Source organism: Bison bison, unplaced genomic scaffold, assembly GCF_000754665.1.
Source record: "Bison bison bison isolate TAMUID 2011002044 unplaced genomic scaffold, Bison_UMD1.0 scf7180017864348, whole genome shotgun sequence".
Taxonomy (NCBI): domain Eukaryota; kingdom Metazoa; phylum Chordata; class Mammalia; order Artiodactyla; family Bovidae; genus Bison; species Bison bison.
In genome coordinates, this window is record NW_011494920.1 from 1,798,692 (window position 1) to 1,810,926 (window position 12,235).

At 45.6% G+C, this 12,235-nt stretch overlaps 1 protein-coding gene across 1 annotated transcript in view; it reads right to left on the reverse strand.

Annotated features, from left to right (window-relative positions):
- FREM3 (FRAS1 related extracellular matrix 3) overlaps positions 1-9,463 on the reverse strand; it is a 109,270-nt gene extending 99,807 nt beyond the window's left edge. Inside the window, 7 exon segments of the mRNA XM_010854725.1 lie at positions 2,578-2,667; positions 4,287-6,350; positions 6,353-6,830; positions 6,833-7,890; positions 7,893-9,161; positions 9,164-9,190; positions 9,193-9,463. Of these exon segments, the coding sequence (XP_010853027.1) occupies positions 2,578-2,667; positions 4,287-6,350; positions 6,353-6,830; positions 6,833-7,890; positions 7,893-9,161; positions 9,164-9,190; positions 9,193-9,463 (5,257 nt within the window).
- Positions 9,464-12,235: the final 2,772 nt, after the last annotated feature.

Consider the following 12,235-nt stretch of genomic DNA (forward strand, 5'->3'; position numbering starts at 1 on the left):
TATATATATATAACTGGATCACTTTGCTGTACAGTAAAAATTAATACAGTCTTATAAATCAATTATACTTCAATAAAATAGAACAAACAAAAAATAGACCACAGTGCAAGTTTCATTAAACATTCCATTTGGGAAATACCTTAAGTGGGGAAATTTTAAAAAGAAAAAAAAGATTAATTTGGCTATTGTAAAGATAGACATTCATAAAATTTGAAAATAGCAAATACAAAAAAGTTTAGAGTGAGTCTTTCATCAGAATTTGTAAGCTATTCCAAGAATGCTCCACATAGGTAGACATGGATTTTAGCTCTGTGTATAGTACTTAGAAAACAATTAAAAGCATCCACTGAATTAAATGAATATTAAGCAAATAAATATTAAAAAATATTTAATTAGCTTATGGACACGCACACGTTTCAAGATCCAACTATGAGCAGGCATGTCCTCAAATGTTCTGGAATGTGTTTGGCCATTCTGACCACTTGAATTTATTATAAGGTGCTTCTTTGCCAGGTTAGGCAGTGCTGTCTGCCCTGTTCTCTGACTTCTGCTCATGACTTCAGTTTCCCAAAACAAAGGCAGCATAGCATTAGTGGTTAAAAGCCCTGGCTTTGGAATCTGTGCGATCTGGGTTTAATTCCAGTTCACCTGCTTATTACCCAGATGACTTCAGGCAAGTTATTCAGCCTAAGTGTCTTCATGTAAAAATGGGCCTAGTAACATTTGCTTTTTATGTTGCAGTGACTGGCCCACAAAAGCACTCAACAATGGTAGCTACATAAAATTCACATTATTACCATCACTGATTGGCTCTTGTCTCCGATGTTGCTCAGAAAGCACAGTGTCCAAGTTGGATGTACATCTTTTTATATCATCCTCAAAAACAGAAAAAAAAAACCCATTATAAACCATCTGAATCTTACAAGCATTTTACTTTAGTGAATCAGTTGAGAAGGCTTAAATTCATCCTCCTCTTTGTAGTAATTTTGAATTTTGAGAACTTAGGGAAAGAAGGAAAGATCTGTTAAACTCTAAGTGAAAAGATGGAGAGGAGGGATCGGTGGTTGCCACTGTAGTCAGTCTCATCTGAAACAGAGAAGGTAACTAACTTTTATTATGCATCTGCTGTGAGCCAAGTATGGCCTTCCCAGGTGGCTCAGTGCTAAAGAATCTGCCTGACAAGAAGGAGATATAAGTTCAGTCCCTGGGTTGAGAAGATCCCTTGGAGAAGGAAATGGCAACCCACTCCATTGTCTTTGCCTGTGAAATCCCATGGACAGAGGAGTCTGGTGGGCTATGGTCCATGGGGTTGCAAAGAGTTGGACACGACTTAGCGACTAAACAACAACAACGTGAGTCAAGTGCTTTACATACATTATCTCGTGACACTTTGGACGAGGTATGAAGACCATCATTTTAGAGATGAGGGAAATGAATCACAGAAAGGACAAGGTAACCTGTTCAAGGTCACAGGGGGCCAATTGGGATTCAAACTTTGTATACCATATTGCCACTCATTGAAAACTGTTTTTCAGTAAATACAGTCCTGACTGATGGCACATAATTCAGGCAGAAAATTCATGTTATTTACTGAGAATGAGTAATGATTTATACTGAAAAAGGTTATAGAGTGGCAAGTGGTACATGGACATAATTTCTGCAATTATCCTGTCTTACTGCAAAATGATTGCTCTTGACCACATAATCAGTACATCCTTGGCTGAGTAAAGAAAGTGCCTTCTGTTAACTAGTTGCTGCCCAGTATGCTACTTTGAAGACAGAGTACATGCACAGAGGCGCAGCATAAATAGGCATGTTTTTAAATGAAAGCTTTCCTGTGGGCCGGTCATTCAGCCCATCTAGGAATATTACACTTCTAAGATCAAGGAGTCACTAAGATTCAGTACTGGGGCTAAAATGCCTAACAACATCTAATGATCGATTTTTAGATTTATTTATTTTCATTTTTTCTTTTATTTTATTTAGTGGAGTATAGTTGCTTTACAATATTGTGTTAGTTTCTGCTGTACAGCAAAGTGAATCAGCTATGCATACACATATATCTGCTCCCTCTTTAACCTCCTTCTCATCCCCACCCCCATCCTACTCATCTGGGTCATCATAGAGCGTGTAGCTGAGCTCCCTGTGCTATGCAGCAGCTTCCTACCAGCTCTCTATTTTACACATGGTAGTGCATATATGTCAATGCTAGTCTTTCAATTCATCCCAACCTCCCCTTCTGTAGGTTTGTTTTAGTTTTAGAGTAAGACAAACTACCAGCTACATTCTCAGATCCTCTTGAAGAGGAAATCTACTTGCCTATAGGATGTCACACATAACCTTGGTCAGGTAAAATACTTCAAATTAATTATTGAAAATTTTCATTGCTTTCCCTTCCTAAAAAGTGATTTGTCAAGGATGCTTTGGCAGAAGACTACAAATAAAACCAAAGGAATTCATTTGGTGATAGTATGACATTACTGATTGTGATTACTATGTCCATGATTTAATTCTTTTCCATTTCATACTGACTTTAGTTAACCAAGACTGCCAGGTATGGTCTCAATACTGACTTACCATTGTCTTCTGCTGAGAAGTAGAAGATGTCTTTAGTTGCCTTGCTGCCTTCATTCAAGATGTAGTAGATCCTCATCTCATCAATGTCATCTAGCAAAAGAGCAAGCATCATACACATATCGAGTTGGCACAGAGAAAATGAGTATGATAAGAACTTCAGTGTTTTTTATAGGGCATGAAAATACTACAGTTAGTAAATTTAAAAATGATTAAATGAACACAAATCTAACTTTATAAAAAATAATGAGGTTAATAAGAATTTAACTTTTTCTTAAAGTTGCAATAGCAAAAAAATGGAACCTTATAATTTAAAATTCTGTAACTGTGCTACTCCGTGTATGATCTCTGGGATGACGAGGTGGGCATCCAAGAAGGATGCCCAGGTTCCACCTATGCACACTTCACAACACCATGGTCCTCTACAGGCAGCTTAATCCAGCTGGTGTTAGGTCTTCTATCCAAGGTTGAAACACTCAGATACTCACAAACTATTTCTTGAAAGGAATTTAAACAAGAATAACTATTGCATCCTCAGTAAGAAGGAAATAAGAATAAAATCATGATGTGTTTCTATTGCCCATTCTCTTGGATATTTGAGAATGTGTCAGTTGGGTCTATAATTGTGTTTTTGTATTGCTAATACTAGTATTTTCAAGATAATTTGCATTTTGGGGTATTCATTTGCAAGAACAATTTTTATAGAACCTGCTATGATTTCACTTGGTTTAGAAGCAATTCTGAAAATGTAAAGAAACTGTTTTTTAAACAACCTTCTTTAGTTTTACTCTAAAATTGCATCCAGCTTTATGCATATCGGATGTGTAAAATTCCATGTATCTCTTCACATCTCATGCATAGAGCTACATGAAAAAGTTTTATGACTATGTGAAGAGCAGTCAAAGGTACCAGTATCATCACTTGGGAAGCCAGCAGGACCAGCCTTTAGCTCACCATTAGTAGTAACAACAAATATAAAAGAAAAATGATCATTAAAACATATACTCCCATAGTTAGGCAAACTTCTGTGCCTGCGTGCGTGTTAAGCTGCTCAGTCCTGTCAGCCTCTTTGCTATGGACTATAGCCTGCCAAGCCTCTCTGCCCATGGGATTTCTCAGGCAGAATACTGGGTTGCCATTTCCTTCTCCAGGGGATTTTTGTTACCCAGGGATAAACCCATGTCTCCTGTGTCTCCTGCATTGCAAGTGACCCTAGGCAAACTTAGTTCTATGCATTTTCTAGATACAGAAATTGAATTTGAATAGTACAATAAAATGTGCAGTGTAATTTTTATATCTGAAATCAAGACACCAAACCACTATCTTCAGAAATCCAGACTTACTGGTAAACTATGCAATGATTCCTAGGTATGTCATTCTTTACTTAACATTCAAACTTAAACTGATCTTTTCAACATCATTGTAATCTTATAATATTTCAGAAGCAGAAGCTGTCCACCTGTATTTGGCAGTTTTAATGTGTAACTACAAACCTGATTGAATGTCTGAGAGCTCCAGTTTAAAGAGCAGGCTGAGGAAACAGCTGATAATGGATTTGTTGCTTTGTTTGTTAATTTCTCATTCCACTGTATTTCATTAGAATTAGAATCTTTCTGCTAAAGGACTGAGGTCAGGACAATTTCATGCAGAGCTGGGAGATCTTATCTACTTATGGAGCAGGACAAAGGCATCAGGGGACACTGTGTACTAACCTTGTGTAAAAACTAGCGTGCTCTCATTTCCAAGGCCAGTGTTGATAATGAAGCCATGCACCGGTCCTCTGGTTACTTTATACTTCTGGAGCCTGTGGGGACTGTCCCAATCCTCTGTCTTGAGAGACCTGCTGGTAATCAGGAAGCCCACATGTCCAGGGTGAAGGTGTTCCAAGGCCAGGGCATCTCTGTTAAAGGCAGTCTGGGAGAACCTGTTGTCTAGGGAGTTTCTTACGTGAACCCACATTACCTGAGGTCTGTGTGTCTCCACAGCAGTGTTTGGGAAGACATAGAAATCAGCATGAGTGCCATCTGTCACAGTCAAGGAGAAACTGTCTTCAGCTATCGCACTGCCATCGTGCCAGTAGCAAACCAAGTTCTCGTTCAGGTCCCGCTGGGTGAAGGTGGTCACAGGACGACTGCCATTATACAAAATCCTGCCATGGATGGGGACCTGGGTGATGGTAAAGAGAAGGAGATCATCTGGGGTATCCTTGTCTTCCGCTGCCAACTCAAAGGGAATGATGCATTTTCTTTCCCCTTCTTGCAGTATCAGTTAATGGATGGTCATGATAGGTTTCTTATTATTAACACCCGTGATGAAGATCCTGAAGGTTTGAAACACGGGATTATGTTCATCAGTCTCTTGAAACTCAAAGCTGTCCATCTTTATCTCATCATCTGAAGTGTGAACATAGACTATCTTGTTGCCAGCCAACTGCCACTGAGTGAAAGAGGTAATGGGCTCCCCAGGGTGGTCAGAGATTTCCAAATGCCTCAGGCTAGGAGCCCTTGTGATGCTGAAGTGCAGCTGTTCATCAAAGATGTTGACGTCATTGGTGCTAAGCAGATCCATGGTGACGGTCACTCTGTCACCTTCTGTGAAGGTGATGCCTTTGCTAACCACCTCAGGTAAGAAGACCCTGTCTAAGCTGCCAATGGTGATGTTGAAATAGCGGTCTAGCAAAGGGTTAATCCCATCAGTCACACCACACTTGATAAGGTCATGAAGTCCTTGGCTTGTGTGGGTGTAACAGATGAGGCCTTGGTCAATCTCACCCTGGGTAAAGTTCATTCCCAAGGTGAGGTTGTTCCTCACCTCCCCTCTGGGTTTTCTCAGTCGCTGTAGAAGCCCTTTTTGAGGCCCAGAGCGGAGGATAAAACTGAGGCTCTTATCATCTGAGTCAAGATCTGTGGCTTTGAGGACCCGATTGGTGATGACCTCAGTGTGTCCAGTCTCTACTTCGAGCCCATTGTTGATGGTCAGCTGAGGGGTTTCATCGTCCACCAGGATCACCACAATGGGTACCGTCCTGTGGGTGGCATGCTTGCCGTCACTCAGCCAGACCTCAAAACTGTCCTCTGTGGTCTCAGAGTCATCGTGCTCATACACAATGGTGGAGGCTTCCTGAATCTCCTGTAAGGTGAAGCTACGGATGGGCTGGCTCTCTGTGGCCAGCTGCTGTATGATTCGCCCATGCCGAGGGAGGGCTGTGAGCTGAAAGTGAAGCTCATTTGGTGGCAGGTCAGTATCAGCTCCATTGAGCAGTGGGGTGTCTATGACGATGCTCATTCCCTCTAGTACCACAAACTCATGGGCAAAAAGTTCAGGCTGCTCATCATTGGTGGGTAAGATCATTATAGGAAAGAAGATATTTGGGGAGAAGTTGATGCCATCAGAGCAATAAAAGGTGAATTGATCTTTTTGTGGTTCTACCCCCTTGTGGATACTCTGTACCTAGTTGACATGTCTTAGCTGGACATCTCTGATGGAGAGAGCGCTGATGGGATAACCAGCTCGGGTCTCTTCTGATCCAGGAGCTGGTGTCATATTTTCCAGGTAGCCAGAGACTGGCTGACCAGTTACTGTGCAGAGAATTTCATCTTGGGGAGATGCTACATCTTCAATGCTGAGATGTTGTAAGGTCAAGGCACCCTTCCCACCTTCATGGATAACGTAAGGCTCCCTGACCAAGACCTTGGGAGCCATGTTGTTGACGGGCAGCACCACCACTTGAACCTGTACTTCTTCCACTGTGCTGTCTCCCATCATCTGCTGATGAGATCCTTGGAGAAGGCAAGCCTGAAGGCATCAGGCTGCTTCTGGAATCCAACTTCACCTCCCGTGTGGACATAGACTACTGTCCCACTGATGAGGTCCTCTTGGGTGAACTATTCTGTGGGTAAACCATTCACCAGAATAATGCCCAATTTGGGACTATCTTCCACAGTGAAAGAGAGCATCAAGTTGCCTGTGTCCTTTAGACCATAGATGATGTCCATGGTGATCTCAGTGGCTGTATTTTCTAGTACATCTATGGACACATCTAATAATGCACTACCTATAATAGAGGTCCTGGGACTTTTGTCAGCTGCTGCAGGATGCACAGACATCTGGACAGTGATGGGTTTGTGATGCACCTTGTCACTTACCTCCAGATGGAAGGTATCACTGGTCGCCTGGTTTCTGTGGTTCCAATAAGAGATACTCCCATTAACAATATCAGCTTGCATGAAATATTCCCCTGGGACCACACATTTTTTTTTAAGTACTGCAAATGTCCATGTTGGGGACCCCAAACTAATATGAAGACAATCTGGTCGATGTCTGTGTCAGGGTCTGAAACATGCAGCTCATTACTGCTGAGGCTGAAACTCTCTCCTTCTAAGACAGTAAAGCCTCTGTTGGTGACTTGGGGAGGCTGGTTGTCCACAGGCCTCAGGAATAATGTGAATGTGCCAGGTACACTATTGCCTGCAGCATCCTCCACCTGGTAGGTGAACTGCACAATCCGCAGTACAATTCCCAGCTTCTCCCAGAGGGGCTGGTAGGCAACTTCATGGTGATTTACCTGGGCCTGGGTGAAGTGCACAGTGGGTGTGTCTGGTGAATCAGTGAGCACAATGTCTCCAGCCCGGACTTGGTGGTTGTCATCTGTGTCAGTTGGAGGCATCAGCAGGGTGTACCACAGGTGCTGGTCATCTGAGTCCTGGTCAATATATTGGAGGAATTTCTTCTGGAAGTGAGTGAGTTGGTATTGCTGCATGGTCATTTCTAGGGTAGTTCCTGGAAACAGCTCTGGACTCTGCAGATCCACTGGTTGGACTCTGATGGTCAAGAAATTTTGCTTGGATAGATTGGGTGGGTCATGGTCATCCTGCACATGGAAGGTTATCTGGGCCATTATGGATTGAGGGCCAAGGGGTCCAAGATGGCGGTAGAAGAGTCTCCCTTCCACTATGTCTTGTCAAAGCCACTCAGTCACCACCTTCTCATAAAGTCCTCCCTTTCCCACGTAATACCAGCCTTCATCTTCAGGAGCCCGAGGTGGTTCCGACTGCCACAGCAGCATCTCCTCCAGATGCTGCTTTGAGTTGAAGGAACTGGGAGCCAGATCCCCCCTTCGTTCTTCCTCTTCTCCTTCCAGAGGCTGGTCCTCCAGCACAAAATGGATGGTCAGGTCCTCAGAGTCAATATCCATTGCACTCAGGACAAAGGGGGAGATCTGGACTGCCTGCCCTTCTGTCACCAAGAGCCCGGTGTCGGCAGTGACCATTGGTGGTTCATCATCAACAGGGATGATGGCGAGAGGGAAGAGGAATCCACCTGGTGGCGCCCATCCTCCATCCGGAAGAAGATGTTGTCACTGTAGGTGTTGCTGCCATCATGCTGGTATGCCACTCGCCCTGCTGCCAGGTCCGTTGGCGTGAAATGCTTGCACCCTGCTGGCGCCCCAAGCACGACCAGCTGCCCATGTCTCAAGCCCCTGATGGCAGCCACTTTCACCTCTCCCAGGTGATCACTATCACTGATCTGAAGGCTGTTGGGGCTGGAGAGGGGCCTTGACTGACCTTCAAAAAGTAGTAGTCCCTGGTCATAGGTAGCCACCGGGGCCAGGGTGTTCAGGGGTTTCACGACCACCATAAAGGCAAAGGGGTCTGAGGTGGCACCATCTGCGTCCACCACCTCCGTCTCCAGTTGGAAGAGGTGCTCTGCATCCGATTTCTCCGTAGGGGGCTGATAAGCAATTTTCAGTTCCCGCAGCTCCCGCTGGCTGAAGGACACTGAAAGGCCCAGGGGGTCGTCAGTGCTGACCACGTAGCCCTGGTGCCCGGGCGTGGTGATGGGAGCATTGAGAATGTTGAAGACCGGGTCATCGGCATTAGACTCCTTGTCCTCTGCAGCCAGGACATCGGGCGTCAGGGCTGTCAGCAGGAACTGATGGACCTCCAGCATCATCGGAGCTGCGAGGCTGGGCCTGGGCGCCGTGTTCTCGGATCCCTCAAGGATCCTCACCAGCAGCTGGAAATGTTCTCGGAGCAGCAACTCCTCTGACTCAGCTCCTGGGTCCCCTGGCCCTAGCAGCTCCGCCACCATGGGCACACAGTCCCGGTTGGGCGAGGGGGTGGTGGAGGTGTGCTGGTAGCGCACCCCAGCCCGGATAAAAGCCTCACAGTCTATGGCCTTGGCCCTGGGGAGAGGGGCCCCCGAGGCATCCGCCAAACGCCCATACTTGGGCAGTGGGCCACCCTCGGGGGGAACAGGGGTGAGCCGGCACCTGCGGGTGGCCGCGGTCCCGGGCTCCGGGGAAGCAAAGGCCAGCACTCTTCTGTCAATGGCATGGCTCCAGCCGCGCAGCTCCTCCACCGCCAAAGGCCTGCTGCGCGTCACCAGCTTCAGCCGGTGGAAGACCACGTCCACCGCGAGCATGAAGGGCAGCGCGAGCGTGGAAGCGGCGGCGTCGTAGCGCAGCTGCAGCCTCACCCGCGCGCGTCCGGGGCTGCGGGCGCCCCAGTGAGTGTGCCGGACCTGGCGGGGCCCGAAGGCGCAGGGGAAGCGGCGCGGGGAGAGCGCGCCGTGGCGCAGCGGCAGGCGTCCAACACTGTCACCTCGCACCGGTCCCCGGCTGCACTCGAATCACCAGGTCCCGGAGCGGGTCGAGCCAAAGCGAGCGGCCCACGGGTACCCGGAGCCCGGGGTTGGTAAGGAGGATGCTGGGGCCATCGGGAATGAGACGGCCGAGGGCGCCCCAGGTGGGCAGGTAGGGCACCAGAGGGGGCTCAGCCTCAGGCGAGGGTGTCTGTCCCTGTAGGGCAGAGCAGCTCAGGAGCAGATAGGCGAGCGCAGCGGCAAGCTGCCGGGGCGTCCCAGCAGGGCGCGGAGAAATGCCGGCCATGGGACCTTGGCTGCCTGGAGGGTATCCTGTCTTCAGAGTGGCCCGTTCAGCAGCAGGTGCAGGCGGTGGAGACGGTGGCTGCTGTCCACTCTGGAGCGGGTGAGCGGACTCAACAAGAGCCAGAGGCTGCGCTTCAGCTGCGGCAGGTAAAAGCAGCGGGGGGTGGATAGGGGAGTGCTGGTGGGAAGGTGGGGGGAAGGGGCGCAGCCACCTCCGCCCCTCCCCCTCTCCAGGCTGTCCACTGCAGGCACCAGGCGTTGTCCAGATTGCCCCAGCGCGCGGATACCTAGGAGCTTGCGGGAGCACTCCCCTCTGCCCGTTGGTACTTTTACCCAGGGTATCTTACCGACCTTCGAGCCTGAAGGGGTGGCCGGGCACCGTGCAACCCTGGGCTGCCTGCCTCGGACCAGTCGGTCTGGATACTCTCCTTCCCGGGCGGCTCAACGGGATTGTCCTTCAGGGCCCGAGACGGTGACCATTGCCGGGTCAGTTCTGCTCGTGTGAGACACTGCGCTCCAGCGGTCCATTCATCCAGGCAACTGTCTTTCTGAGAGTAGGGAGAAATCCCATTCCTCTTCCTTACCGCTGACAAGAGTGCATTTTCCAGCCAAAATTGAGTCTCACTTCGGACATGAAAGATACTAGAGGGAGCTATTTTGCAAATAGGATTTTCTAGCTGTCTGCCTGATAAAGCAGCTTATTCCAGATCCTGTGATTCCTTGCTTACAAAATAACCCAGACATTTCTCCTTCTCAGTTTTGGGGGGAAGAGCGCTAGCATTCAGACTGGTGAACTTGAACAGCTTTTGTTTCTAGTCAGTGGGTCTCACATACCACACAACTGGATGGACAGAATGGCTTTTATTTTCTTAGAGCGTGATTTCCATATCTGATCAACAGTGACTGCCTGTGAGTTTATTAGATATGCTTTTTCCTAATTACTTTCTTTGTAGAAAAATATATTGGTAGCCAGAGGGGAGGATGTCAAGAGAAACAGTAACAGAGAAAATACCACAGTTACTTGGATCAATTTCTGTGAATTAACCTATTTAACATCTCTAATGGAATTTGGCTTTCACATCTGGGATGCCTACCCTCCCTGGTGTGGGGTTAGGTTCTTAGCCTCATACTCATGTTTTAAATATCAGTGGTGTCCATTTAGCCACAGTGTGGAGTAATTTCTTCCTATAAATAAAATGGTAGTTACTGTGATTTTTAGAAAGCAATTAATGTAAATGTGAGAGAGACCTATTGATGATGGAGAAATAGATGCATCTAAAACTGTACTGATAAAAATGGCTTTAAGGGGAATATAAATCTGTAGAATGTTATTCTTAAAGTATTCTTTTGATTTTTTTTTACACTATTTTTTAAAGCCTGTTTTATTCACTTGAGCAGCAGCAACAACAACTGACTGACTCCCAGAGCAGGAATAAACTGCTAGTGGATTGAAATAGTTAATTTCCTCCCTAAATATTTCATTTAACCAACCAGTGACATGCTATGGGTCTATATAACCCACCAAAGTAGAATACTACTTAACACACAGAACATTAAGAGATGGTAAATTTGAAACAATATATATTAGCCTAATTATGCAGAGCTTCTCTGGTGTGTCTGGAAAGTATTTATTAAGAAAATTGAAACATGGGTCAAATTTCACTGTAAATGAAAGAGGCATTATATTTTATGAAACTCCTACCTTGTCCAAATTTTTTTAAAATAATAAAACTCTCATTTGTCTCCATATATTAAATTTTACAAAGTGCATGTTCTTGTGTGAGTGTAATTTTGGTTCCCTTTCAAGCGTCACTCAATCTGGGCAACTGTCTTGCTCATGTGCTATTATCATTATAGGCAGAGATGAGGAGGGCAGTTGAGCTGACAGTCAAACTATGTTGATGTTTTCGTCCTGGGATCCGCCCCTTCCAGCTAACATTCCTTTTCTTCTTCTTCACTATGAAGCTTGTTGAAGGTGGTACTTTTTCTTCTTGTGTTTTCTTTGTTTTTGCTTACTATCTCCATTTCATAACCTCCTACCAACTCCCTCTTAGTATGCTTCCATTTCAACAAAACTCCTGCTAAGGTCATTAGTAATCTAGATGGAAAAATCCAATAGCCATCCTTGGTATTCTCCATTTGCTATACCATTCTGGTATTCTTCTTTCCTTTCCTCACTCAAATCCTAATTTCTCAAAAAGTCTTTTTTCTATGCTCCCCAAGCCACATTAAAACTCTGCAATTATATATTTACAGACCATTTGATTAAGATCTGTCTTCTCCACTAGACTTTAAGCTCCACGAGAGTGGGGCGTGTACTCTGTTCACACCTGATACCTAATGCTTATGCCCCCCACCCCGTAAAAGGCACATGATAACTGTTTGTTGACTGAATGAATGAATAAAAGAACGAAAGTCTCAGAATTAGTAACTACGTTCTATAAAGCCAAGGTGTTATGTAGAAAAAACCCAGTGCAAAAATAGGATCACTTCTTTCTTTCTGCTTCATACTATGACAGTTTATTAGAAGCTGGTGATAGTTCTGTTCAGAGGACACAAATTTGATTTCCAACGAACTATTTATTAGAGTTTTCTTTGCACAGGGCAATTTCAGTTATCCATATTGTATATCTTTTATCTCTTGCCTTCCCAAATTTCCCTTTTAAACCTGAGCTGCATTTCAAGTCTATATTAAGTGGGAAAGAAAAGAACTACAGCATATGCTGCTGCTGCTGCTAAGTTGCTTCAGTCGTGCCCGACTCCCAGCGACCCC